Source organism: Colias eurytheme, chromosome 25 (genome assembly GCF_061535395.1).
Source record: "Colias eurytheme isolate Ceu_HAF_F1 chromosome 25, ilColEury1 Martin Lab GWU primary, whole genome shotgun sequence".
Classification (NCBI taxonomy): Eukaryota; Metazoa; Arthropoda; class Insecta; order Lepidoptera; family Pieridae; genus Colias; species Colias eurytheme.
In genome coordinates, this window is record NC_143004.1 from 6362526 (window position 1) to 6375761 (window position 13236).

The 13236-nt window shown below is 32.3% G+C and overlaps 2 protein-coding genes across 2 annotated transcripts; both read right to left on the reverse strand.

Moving 5' to 3' along the window:
* Positions 1–3636: 3636 nt before the first annotated feature.
* Positions 3637–8293, reverse strand: eIF2alpha (eukaryotic translation initiation factor 2 subunit alpha). Its single transcript, XM_090116326.1, has 7 exons — positions 8191–8293; positions 7856–8093; positions 7227–7455; positions 6424–6656; positions 5995–6110; positions 5218–5329; positions 3637–3772 (listed from the first exon to the last, which is right to left on the reverse strand). Exons 2-7 carry the CDS (start codon positions 8091–8093, stop codon positions 3705–3707), a joined length of 996 nt encoding a protein of 331 aa, XP_089972452.1. The 5' UTR covers positions 8191–8293; the 3' UTR covers positions 3637–3704.
* Positions 8294–9121: 828 nt separating this feature from the next.
* Positions 9122–12490, reverse strand: EndoG (endonuclease G, mitochondrial). The gene is made up of 6 exons (XM_090116196.1): positions 12178–12490; positions 11734–11936; positions 11285–11408; positions 10468–10580; positions 9625–9805; positions 9122–9344 (listed from the first exon to the last, which is right to left on the reverse strand). Exons 1-6 carry the CDS (start codon positions 12379–12381, stop codon positions 9249–9251), a joined length of 921 nt encoding a protein of 306 aa, XP_089972322.1. The 5' UTR covers positions 12382–12490; the 3' UTR covers positions 9122–9248.
* Positions 12491–13236: the final 746 nt, after the last annotated feature.

Below are 13236 nucleotides of genomic sequence, written 5' to 3' on the forward strand. Positions count from 1 at the left end.
TGTTCAAGTTACTTAACTTGAAAAAAATATTATAAACAAAGTATTAACATTTTTTAAACTTTTATGGCGCGATCTTGTTAAGTATATTTATATGAAGGGCTCCAAAAAGTGAAATATTTTACCGACAATTATTTAAACATTTTTTTTAATGTGCAATAAGGACGGAAGTTCAAAAAAATTTCGTTAGTTAACATTTGTCTATAAATGTAAAATAATATATATATAATAAAATAATATAATAATAAAATGTCTATAAAAGTAATAAAATGCACAAAATAATGTTTTTCTACAGGTGATTAAATTTTAAAAACATAAAACATAATATAAAAGTTGAGACTTTAATTGATAAGATTAATATGCCACTAAATATTTACCAGAATAGGTACAGCATAAGGATATAGCATTGTAAGTTTTTTCTTTTGGATCAACATTTTTTCTCAAAATGGTTGCTGCAAATTTTTGATGACGGTTTTGGTTTCCAAGCTGTTCGTCCTGTAGCTACAATCCAAATTTTTCGTAAATTATCCGGTCCAGGAAAACTGGAAAAAGCCATTGAATATTTCAGATATTTAATTAAATACACACTGCAGAATATATATTATTACTAGCGGTCCGCCCCGGCTTCGCCCGTGGTACCTACATGTTTTTAACTATCCTATCTCTCAAGTTGGATCGAACTGCACATGGTGTGCGAATTTTATTATAATCGGTTAAGTGGTTTAGGAGTCCATTCAGGACAAACATTGTGACACGAGATTTATATATATTAAGATTTCCCATAGTAGTGGGTAACAATTTGTAGAAAAGTTGGCAACACAAAATTTTTTAGGTTAAAATTTATAATTGTTATTTTTGTGGATTTTAAACAATGTATTCAAGTCAAAAGCACGTGATACACAATATATTAACACGCTAAAGTATCATGAAGGCCTATTAAATGATAAAGAGTTGTATACTTACGAGTGAAAAGACAATCCAGGCATTTTCGTTCCACTATCACTTTTACACCCTTTAACGCTACACCGCACCATGGTATTATTTTATAAGGTATTAACGGTAAGTTTAAATTATGCAAAACCAAACACAATGAATTACTTCTAACTTATAACATGTAAAAACTATATTTTTAGGGAAGACGATAGTTAGCTGTCAAACTTTGTTTAGCAAAGTAGGTTTCTTTTCTTGAAAAAAGTGGCACGCTGGGTGAAACAAAAAATTTTATCGTTCTCTCTCATTTCTTTACACAACACCGGCATAAGTTGCTCTTTTTCTTGTGTGAATGCGACATAAGATATCAATTTGTCTATTGGTTTCTCTGTCTACGGTTTCAGCATTTCCCATTGCGGAAATTCTTCCACAAGTTGTAATTATACTAATAAAGGAATAATATTTCATCGGTAAATATTTTTTTTTTTAAATAATGCCGTTTTTCCTTAAAATTATAGAATATTTACAAGTATTACGAGTGTCACCATAGTAATCGAAATAACAATGAATGACACAGTTTCAACCTTATTGGAGCAAAAAGAAACAAAACGTCTCATATACTTAGGGATATTATTCTAAAATAAACCGTAAATTCGTGCGTTAGGATACATATTAAAAAGCTTAATTTAATATTTAAGTTAGTTTTCACTAAAATCAAGTTGTCCAATAAAAGGCATAGTTTACTTGTGTGTATTGTTTAGCTATCGGTTTAAATGTGTTGATTTTGGCGACAGCGGTTTTCATACGAATTATGACATTATAGCACTTCTACGTGTCTTGTTATTTAGATTTCTATGGTCCTATGTTATGCCTAATCAGAAGCTATCTGATGAAACTCCTGTGTCTTCATATATGGTAAATATTATTGTCATATAAATGTTTCAGTTTGGCCTATTTTAATGATGTTTTTTCATAGAAATCTAAATAACAAGACACTAGAAGTCGTAAGCGCGCGTGACCTTGTCGCCACTCAGGTGACTTTCATATCACCAGTGTGTTCGTCACAGTTCAGTTGCTATGGAGACGTATGTGTGTAAACATGGTATGTTTCAGCATTTCCCATTGCGGAAATTCTTCCACAAGTTGTAATTATACTAATAAAGGAATAATATTTCATCGGTAAATATTTTTTTTTTTAAATAATGCCGTTTTTCCTTAAAATTATAGAATATTTACAAGTATTACGAGTGTCACCATAGTAATCGAAATAACAATGAATGACACAGTTTCAACCTTATTGGAGCAAAAAGAAACAAAACGTCTCATATACTTAGGGATATTATTCTAAAATAAACCGTAAATTCGTGCGTTAGGATACATATTAAAAAGCTTAATTTAATATTTAAGTTAGTTTTCACTAAAATCAAGTTGTCCAATAAAAGGCATAGTTTACTTGTGTGTATTGTTTAGCTATCGGTTTAAATGTGTTGATTTTGGCGACAGCGGTTTTCATACGAATTATGACATTATAGCACTTCTACGTGTCTTGTTATTTAGATTTCTATGTGTTTTTTACTTTAAATTGTGTCATTATCTTAATATATTAAATCTCGTGTCACAATGTTTGTCCTCAATGGACTCCTAAACCACTTAACCGATTATAATAAAATTCGCACACCATGTGCAGTTCGATCCAACTTGAGCGATAGGATAGTTTAACCATGTAGGTGCTACGGGCGAAGCCGGGGCGGACCGCTAGTAATTCGATAAGTATTAAAGTAAGTATTATAAAGAAATTATAATTTTGGCAATAAGTGGACGGAACACTGCAACTGTAGGTATCTTTGAGAAGTAATGTATGATTTATATTGAGTTAAATAGGCGATCGCGATCGCCATTTCTGTCTCATGATTGAATAATAGAAACAGTTTTGATTTTATATACAATAAAAGCTTGTTTAAAATAAATGGCTAATATTTTATTTTTATTTTACAGGTGCCACCAGAGACAATAGAAAAAGCTGCCGGACTTTTATTCTTTGACAAAATACACAGAAGTAAATTGACGACGATTAACGGAAAAAAGTGTAAAATTTAAGACATAGTGCAATTTTATTATTTTAACTAGTTATAATAGTGTAAATAGATTTTATAATTGACTAGGTTTCCGCCCGCGGCTTCGCCCGCACAGTCAAAGAAAAACCCGCGGTTCTTTCGGTTAGTTCCCGTTCCCGTGGGATTTCCGGGATTGCGTCATTTTCCCGGTATAAATAGTAGCCTATGTCCTTTCTCGGGTATCAAAATATCTCCATACCAAATTTCATGAAAATTGGTTCAGTAGTTTGGGCGTGATTGAGTAACAGACAGACAGACAGAGTTACTTTCGCATTTATAATATAAGTATGGATTATCTTTATTGTGAATATTATATGATGTTGAAATTATTTGTTTTTAAATACATATCAAATGAAAATGCCTGTTTTTTATTTAAAACACCTGTTAGATTTAATATCACCCACAATTACAAATCGATTGAAATAAATATAAAATGCTATCAAATGTGCCATCCAAAAAAAATTTAAAGATTTATGAGCGGTTAGGTTATTCTTATAATTGTACCTATTAGTACTCTATAAGTAAGTACTTGAATTTGAGGCAAATTTAAGAAAAGCATCATCGCTTTCGCTCTTTTTTACAATTAAAAACAAAGGCCTTTTAAAAAAATGTAGTATATTTAATATGTATTACAATGTATGTATACAGTATATTTGAAACAGTTCAATCCTCTTCCTCTTCAGACGCTCCATTTTGTTGTGGCTCATCGTCAGCACCAGCATCACCCATACCTAGTACAAATAATAAAAATAATTAATAAAATAAATATATTAATACTAGTTTTGGGCCCGGGGCACAGAATACATAATAGTAGCTAAACGCTACAGAACGGACACTCTCCGCCTCCCGCCAAAATTAAACACTTACCTCACCCCGCACGATCATGATTAAAATGGGCCACATTTTTCTGCAAGGACGATACGCAACGAAGATTGACAACATTAATCAAATTGACTTAGTAATTTTATTATTTTGGATTTGTGTGTGTTGATTTATCGTTTTTCGTAGAAAATGGTTAGATATTGTGCTGTAATGTATTTCATCAGAAAAACGCGAATTTTTTTTTTACGCTAGTCACAAATGTGCCAACCATAAAGCATTAACACACACATTTGCAGTCTCTACAGTGTGACTGTCAAAACGATAATTTTGTATGGAGTGTCCGGGGTGTGCCCAGGGCTTTGCTCACATTTACTTATTATACTTACGTCTTTACTAAATTTCATCGAAATCGGGGATAAAAAGATGATATATTAGTTCTACAACATTAAACAAGTAGCAAGCAGTAGTACGAACTAAGAATTGCCTATAGACGTGAAAGCTTAGATTTTTTAGTACTAAAAATATGATATTCTATTTTGGGTTGCATTTCTATCATTAGCACGCATGTCACTGCTTAAACCAAAATCTTACAATTTCAGCAGCAAAATATACTCAACATGTATGTTTAAAAAACTCTCATTTTAAATTATAACTTGGGCTGGCACAACAGAATCAATATAAAAAAATAACCTCTACAAAAAAAAAAACTTGACACTGACAAGAAAGCCTTCACTCACTCCCCCGAGGTGTGCTCAGCGAATTCCGCGTTCTCTCAATAAATATCTACAATGACGGCGGATCACAGAAAAAAAAATGTATGCGTGTACTAGAGTACACACGTAAGAAGTGAAACTTCTTTATGACCTTAAAAATGTTACGAGTATGGCGTAACGCAAAAATGTCACGCGTACGGCGTAACGCAAAAATGTCACGCGTACGGCGTAACGCAAAAATGTTACACTAAATTTTTGTCCAACCCCGATAAAGAAGTTTCACTTCAAAAGACGTGTGGGCTGTGGCACTTGTGGTCTGCCGCGATATAGCATGCCTTCAAGCCACACCTCCGTGCCCGTCGGAGTGGGGAGCGTGAGGTATTTTTCGTTACGGAATTTCTGGATTCGGTCCCCGCGCTCAAGGCCCGCAATAGAAGCTATGCAATATAATTGAAATGGTTGTTAATCATCTCAATAGATGTAATGATAATGAAAATAATAAATGAAATTTTGATTTATAATTAAGTGACATTTGCATGCTGTAAATAACAGCTGAACATGCTGGAACTCAATTGTTAACATCTATGTATACCATGTTCTTTGGCAAATAAATTAATTTGAATTTGAATTTGAACCCCCACCTTGGTCCTCGTCCTCCTCCGCGGAGTCTCCGGCGACTTCCGCGTTCTCCGCCTCCGCGCGCTCCATTTGCCGCGCGAGTTCCGCCTCGTCGGTCGCTGTGACCACTTTAGGCTGCAAATTTATAAATTTTATGTGTCATATGAAAAAAAAAAGTATCATCAAAATCGGTTCACCGAATTTTCATAACATCAAACCCACAATCAAAAAAAAAGACGGGTTGCACTCCGGGAGTGCCGGCAGAAGTGAAAACTTGATTATTAACGTTCAGCATGTTTGATATTTTGGAATGGTATCCGTCTTACGCATGGAATATAAGGGCTAAAAAAAAAACCGTCTTACGCTTTTTCGATCAGGCCACGTGTCCTGACGCGAGTTTGAGATTTTATACCCAACGCCGCTAAAGAAGTTTTCACTTCAAAAAATACAGTTAATTTGAAAACTTCTCCTTGTTTGAAGTCAGTTGAAAATGATTGAAAAATTATTACTCTAATTTATTGTGTAATGGATTGTGTTTTGAAAAAGTTGGAAATGTTAAGATGAATTTTGACAATTCAAAATAAAAATTGTTCATTATAGAAGTCTAGTTGAATGAATTAAAGGTACATTGTTGATTGGAAAATTGAAACAATATAATTTAAGTTTGTTGTCTTCCGTTCTCTAAACGAAACAACAAAAAAATTTTTGAACAATCTAAGGATGATATTTTAATTTTTATTGCTCTTTGCTGATGAAAGTTGTGTTTTTCAATTAGTAGACATAAATAAATGCATTCTTACCGCCATTTGCACATTAAACACGCCACCAGCTTCTGTGATTGTTTCATTGATCTTGTCGATCGCGTCCTGTAGCGCTTTGAGACCGTCCGTTTTCTCGGGCGTTGATGTGGTCATGACTGGAATTTTATAGTAAATAAAGCATTTCTGCCACAAATTGAAATAAAAAAACATATTATTATAAATAATTTTAATGGCATAAATTGAGAACACCTTGAGGAAGAGGTAAAAAGGTAAATTTTTATGTTGCGAGTGGGAACAAAAATCTAAAGACACTACTGGACATATTTCGAATTTTAAATTACCTTAAATTAAGATAATATTTTTAAATAAGATAAATAATTATATAAATAAAAACAAAAATGGGCAAGCAGTAAAAAAAGCATCATGAAATTCAAAATCACACACTAAATAGAGTTAAAATAACCTTACCATACAAAGGTGGTGCAATGAGATTGATTTTGATAGGCATCTCTGGTGTCGACAATGAAAGGCCAGCTTTCAATGCAGCCTTCACTGCGTCAATGCCCTCATATCCATAGCACGCACATTCAATGTCCGCACGAATCTTAACAGCTTGCGATGTGAGTTTCCTCTTGATGTTCGCTAAGAGCACTTCTTTTGTCTTCTCGTCTAGACCACATTCGTTCAATACTGAGGGGTCTCTGTAAAAATGATGATATAAAAGTTATTGTCTTATAAATAAGTATTTTAGGTTTTTCGTTAGATTATCAATTAAAATCTACGCCCTGCAGTTAATAAAGCAGTTGGTTTCTCCTTTATGGAAACTGATTTCTGAACCGGTGGTAAATTATCATATTTCTGTATTTTGATGATTTACAAGTACTTTTACAAGCACATTATATTTTTTCTCTACCTACGCTACATAAACACACTTTCATAATTATATGTATCATTTAATACTGAATCATTGCATCTGTACAGTCACATGGTCTCCTCTGAAAATCAGTGCAGCAATACATTTTAAGTAATGGTTGCTGCTTTGCTGACGGGGAGTCCTTTTTGCCTCCATTACTATCTTTTTTTTTCTGTTTTGTGTATTAATTACTAAGAGTTACATGGTGGCAAATAAAACGCTTTCTATTTCTATTTCTATTTTAAACAAAGTCAAGTTGAATAAATAACTGTTTGAGTTTTTATGTTTATTAATTGTTTCCATGAAAACATTTACAGCATTTTAGAAAGTATATTTTTTGCTATATTTGTTCACTTACACAGCAGCCTGTTTAAAGAAGTCATATGCTGACGCCTTCTTCTTATACTTCTCTTCGAAATGCCAAGCCGTTCTCTTGTACAGCTCTTCCAATTGATCTGAGTTCTCGTAATGCAGCAGTTCCGCTACGTGCCGCAGGATCGAGTTCACTGCTTTCGCCTTGGCGTACCTCTCTGTGCACTTGTCAATGTCCTCCGCGGAAACACGACGTTTTGACAAGTCTATGTAACCTGGAATGAAGAATAGTGGAACAGTATTATTTCCTTTTCGGTCAATTTTATATTCTGTGAATTGTTAAGGAAATTTAATTGGTATAGTACTTTCTTATGGAATAAACTTGCCGTAACAATTTAATAGTTTGTTACGTTGTAGTTTATTTTTAGTCGAACAAGACACAAGTTCTACCTTTATACTGTGAATCAAAATTTAGTCATGCCAGAAATTCACTTTTCTTCATTTTCTTTTAATCAAAACACAATTATATTCGATTTCTTATTATCTTTACACGTCTTTCAAAAATATAACGTAAAAATGCCATGAGACAACTAGAATCTTATATCTTATAGAACTTATTTTACACTATGAACCATATCAAAAACTAGTAACAATATAGTTAGTTATATCAATTACCCTTTTCTTTGTCCACTCTGATGACCACAACCGGCTCAGTCTTGCCAACACGAATCAATTTGTTGATAGAACGAATACGACGTCTGGACAACTCAGAGAGCAATATCATGCCCTCGATATTATTGTATTCGAGCAAATGTACGTATGCGCCCATCTCGGCGATGGAACGCACATTTACCATCACTACATCTTCCACTTCAGGATATTTCTCCTGGTAAAACCTACACGACAGAGGCATCTGAAAATTGGGGGAATTATAACCTCTTTAGAATGAAATTGATATTTGTTAGAATGCAGAATAATGGGAGCGATCGATTGCTTTTGAGTAAACAAACCTTCACAAACTTTCGTGTGTAGTTTTTTAGTAATTTAACTTTGTAAAATCTGATGAAACTATTTTGTTCACGTTGAGCCTTCCAAAACTGACAATTGACAAGTGATTAACTGATTAGTGACAATTAATGGAAGTTGCAACTCTTAATAATGTCATTTCAGCTCTATAGAATACAAGGCAATTGAGGAATAAAATTTGATTTGAATTGAATTAAAAATAAAATTTGCGTAGACAATATTCAAAGGTTTATTTGATGATTCAATTAGCACGGCATGCGTAACTTTCTATTGATTTTTCAAATATTGAAAACCAACACGATAATCTTCCTACCACATCATGATTTATTTATTTATTATTATTATAATTAAAAACGGTATTGCACCAATTACATTAATTATAAAAAAATACATAAATTATATTACAAAAAATAAAATTAAATTAAATCAAATTACAAATGATGTTTCAGTTCGATATTTTTTTTATTGTATTTTATATGATTTGATGCAAGCACAGATGCAAGGGTCCATTCCATCGCCTGGAACCTCAAATTGACCGAATCCATCATCAATAATACCTTTAATTATACGTAGGTAACTAAACGATGAACATAAGGATGATACTTTTAATTTAGATAAATGGTAATTTGAACGTAGACCTTATTAAATTAAAAGTATCATCCTATACTACATTTTTTTAAAGGCCTTTGTTTTTAATTGTAAAAAAGAGCGAAAGCGATGATGCTTTTCTTAAATTTGCCTCAAATTCAAGTACTTACTTATAGAGTACTAATACAATTATAAGAATAACCTAACCTCTCATAAATCTTTAAATTTTTTTTGAACTGGATTTGATAGCATTTTATATTTATTTCAATCGATTTGTAATTGTGGGTGATATTAAATCTAACAGGTGTTTTAAATAAAAAACAGGCATTTTCATTTGATATGTATTTAAAAAAAATTCAACATCATATAATTCACAATACAAATAATCAATAATAAAATCTATTTACACTATTAAAACTAGTTAAAATAATAAAATTGCACTATGTCTTAAATTTTAAACTTTTTTCCCGTTAATCGTCGTCAATTTACTTCTATGTATTTTGTCAAAGAACAAAAGTCCGGCAGCTTTTTCTATTGTCTCTGGTGGCACCTGTAAAATAAATGAAAAATGAGCCATTTTAATTTTTTAGAGAAAAAAGGTTTAATTTAGAACTTTAATTTAAGATATTCTAATCAAAGACTTATGAATTGTTTGTGCCTTGTGATCAACTATTAAATTCAAACATTACTTCCTTTGTTTTCTTACTTATCGAAATATAATGGCGATATTTAAATAAAAAACATCATTAAAATATACCAAAGTCAAACATTAATTAAGTCTTCAGTTTCAGAAATTAACAATATTCATACAGAAAAATAATAATATTCACCATATAAGAAGACACAGGAGTTTCATCAGATAGCTTCTGATTAGGCATAACATAGGACTCCATATGCAAGCTGCCATCTGGAGCCTCACACACTACAACTTTGTAAAAATGTGTGGGAACGGCTACTGTGTTTGCACCTATCACTTGATACTTTACATATGACTTGCCGTCAGCTTCTTTCCTATATGTAATTATAGATATAATTATAGATAGATTGAATGGCAAAGATAAGTTACTAATAATAAAATAAGAAATGGTAAATGATAAGACTCATAAAAGTGCTTTTAAACAATTATTATTAAAAGTTGTATTTATGTTTATAAAACCATAAGTTTTTACTAAATTTATTGTATTGTAAAAGAAGAAGTACATTATTAAGATCGGTTAGGCGGTCAGCGAAAATTCAGCTATTCGCGCCTTAGGTGAGGGGTGAGGGGGTCCGCGTTTAGTATGGAATCAACGTGCTCGAAACTAAAAATCGTAAGCGCCATTCACATTTTTATCAAAAAGTGAATGAAAATATTTAGTATTTTCTAAATCGAAAACAGTCACGAAATCGAGAAGTTAAAGAACTTATAAAGTATTTGTGATTTTATACGAATTATTATCGTAAAATACGGTACAATAAAATAAAAATTTTCCAATCGTGTTTTGGAAACAGTCATCCCATCACACATACGTTCTGTAATACATAGTATTAGAAATTTCAGTGCGAAAAAACTTATTTATTTTCAATTATAGCTCATAGATAACAGTCCATTTTGCCGTTTTCACCTACTAAGGGCCCTTAAGTTATTCAGGAACAATGAATAATAAACATATATTGTGTAAAAATCATATTACCTGGGTAAGTATAATGGACCAGTACAGCAATAAACATTATCATACACTTTTGTCAGCTTCCTCACATGTTTTTCTAGTCTATTCCATGAATCTCTATTGAAACCTTGACCCACCTGAAATGAAATATCATTTCTTTAGTTTTTATGTACTTAATCAATTCTTATTGAGTAGAACATTTTACATTCTTAATTTGTTGCAAATTTTAGAATATATAACTATACTAGCTTTCCACCCGCGGTTTCGCCCGCGCAGTCAAAGAAAAACCCGCATAGTTCCCGTGGGATTTCCGGGATAAAACCTATCCTATCCCAGGGTAAAAAGTAGCCTATGTCCTTTCTCGAATATCAAAATATTTCTATACCAAATTTCATGCAAATTGGTTCAGTAGTTTAGGCGTGATTGAGTAACAGACAGACAGAGTTACTTTCACATTTATAATATGTATTAGTATGGATTAGTACAGTTGAAAACAAATACATAATTACAAGCAAATATCTTGAAGAATAATTCAGAAGAATTAAATCTTCTGATGAATCGGTTTTATATTGACGCACCACAAACTTACAATGCAATGTCTCAGAAAAAATAATATAATAATAGTTAAAAAAAACTAAAAAACACGCTTTTTATAGAAAACCGAACTAAAAAATAGAAAATTTTATCCAATTAGTGTTAGTCATCGGTCCTCAATAAATCTACAAAGTTTGAACGAAATCTGGCCGTTTGAAGTGGGTCAAAATCGCGCCCAAAGAAGTCGGTTAAAACAAACATACAAGTGAAGCTAATATAAAGCGTGTAGTAACAGAGTCATAGATACCTGTGGGGCCATATTAGTCAAGAAGAATGTCTGGTCAACATGCCTCTGTGCTAGACGATGGTTACCAGCTGCAGCCATGTGGCCACGGTCAAACCCTGAACCTTTGTAGTCACTGTTCTGTGACCTGAAGAATAATTCATAAAAATTACATAACAATTGACAAAATTTTTGCCAAATGCATATGGAATTTAAACATGTAAGCTTATAGAAATATGACATGAAACATGTTTCTTCCTGTTTCAAAACCAAAATTTTTATACAGGCCACACATAAGTTATTTTTTTTCTGTTCTTTAATTGACTTGTTATTATGTATTTTTGCAGTCTACACTGTTTCCGTCTTTACCCTTTTATACCTACCATTGTTAACATAGTATTTATCATTTATTTCTGTATTAAATTAAAATGATACATCACCAAATTTTTTGCAGACCTACATATAATAAGTACCTAAAGAAGGGATGAATGCTTTCATCTGGCTTAAAGTCACATTTGCTTCTATCCACAGCATCATTCTTGCTCACATGATCCTTGGTTATGTGCTCAAACACCCAATGAGGAACCCTCGTGCGACGATCATAGGACAACACAAAATCATCATACGAGCGCACATTGTCCAGACCCGGGAACCCATATTTCATTATTTCTGATATCTGAAAAGGTGAATATTGACTATACCTAACTGTTTGTATAGTAATGATGATTTTAATCTATGAATGTTACCATTATATAAATGGAAAGGTATAGAGACATGAATAATGTTTCATAAAGCGGAACTCCTGTTTTGTTTGAGTAATATAATATAATGTAATTATTAATTCGATGTTACTAGGTGGACCATGCAGTAAGTTACGTTAATGGAATGATTAAAACTGTATAATGAATTAAACATACCCTATCTTTCGCTCCACCTCCTTCTGTATACGGTACTGCAGCAGATACAGTCCCAAATATTGGTAATGCAGGTAAACTTCGTAATGTTTTTCCATTTACATCTAGGGATTCATCGTTTTTATTTTTTCCTTTATATCCCACAAAATAACCAGCTAATCCTACTGCGCTTAATTGCGCTATATGTAGAAGTCGCTTTGATATCATTGTTTTATTATTAAATGGTTCTTATGTGGTTCTTATATAATTAAAAAGGTTAAAACCTTTTATTTAAGGTTAACAATTAACAGCTGTGTTATTGTTCTCGTTCTCTTTGCGTTCTCTATATTGACAGGGACAGCTGTAAAATTATAAACAGACGTTCGAACTGGTGCGACCGGACCACCGTACTCGTGCGGTGCGATCGACTCGCCACACGACCGCACCGCACCTAGGGCTGCCAGTATTTGATTTAAGGGTTAACAGCATCAAAAATACGAGTTTTAGTTATTTTTTACGGGAGATAATTAAAACAGCAATGTTAAATAGAGAAAATTTATTTTTGGCATTTATATTTGCTTTTGGAAGAAACAGCTTTTAATAGCTCTTCATTTTCTAAAGTGAATGTATAAAAATCTTTGCACGATAATTTAAAATTACACTGAGCCAAATAAATTCGTATAAAAAAATAGTCACTAGACTAGATAATTTATTACGTTGCTAATATATGAAGTGATTAAAGGCGCAAATTATCCCTTTTTTGAAATTTTCGATATTGTCGATAGAGGCGAAAGTATTGTAATTTTTACTGATTTTCGTTTTTATTTTTTTATATTATATGCAGGCGTTAGTAGAAGCTCTGTTTAGTACCAAAAGAAACCTTGAACTGAGTTCTACATGTGACAAAAATACCTACCACATTCTAGCCACGAAGTTATTACGAGATATAGATTTTCAAAGAATGTCAGGGTTGTCCCTAGTAAACAAAATTATATATATCATCTATCTATTACCAAGTTTTTGTTTATGTTTTAGTCGTTAGTTATAGTCGATATTTCAATATATTATTATATGTAGTTAGGT

Bases quoted from the DNA above. Each gene is read 5' to 3' on its own strand.
- eIF2alpha (XM_090116326.1), bottom strand. From the start codon at position 8,093: ATGCCTCTGTCGTGTAGGTTTTACCAGGAGAAATATCCTGAAGTGGAA. The intron at 7,456-7,855 runs GTAATTGATATA...TCTTCATTCCAG, and splicing joins CAGAGTGGACAAAGAAAAGG to GTTACATAGACTTGTCAAAA. The intron at 5,330-5,994 runs GTAAGAATGCAT...ATAAATTTGCAG, and splicing joins TGTTTAATGTGCAAATGGCG to CCTAAAGTGGTCACAGCGAC.
- EndoG (XM_090116196.1), bottom strand. From the start codon at position 12,381: ATGATATCAAAGCGACTTCTACATATAGCGCAATTAAGCGCAGTAGGA. The intron at 11,409-11,733 runs GTACTTATTATA...ATTATTCTTCAG, and splicing joins AGCATTCATCCCTTCTTTAG to GTCACAGAACAGTGACTACA. The intron at 9,345-9,624 runs GTGAATATTATT...TTTATTTTACAG, and splicing joins CTCCTGTGTCTTCTTATATG to GTGCCACCAGAGACAATAGA.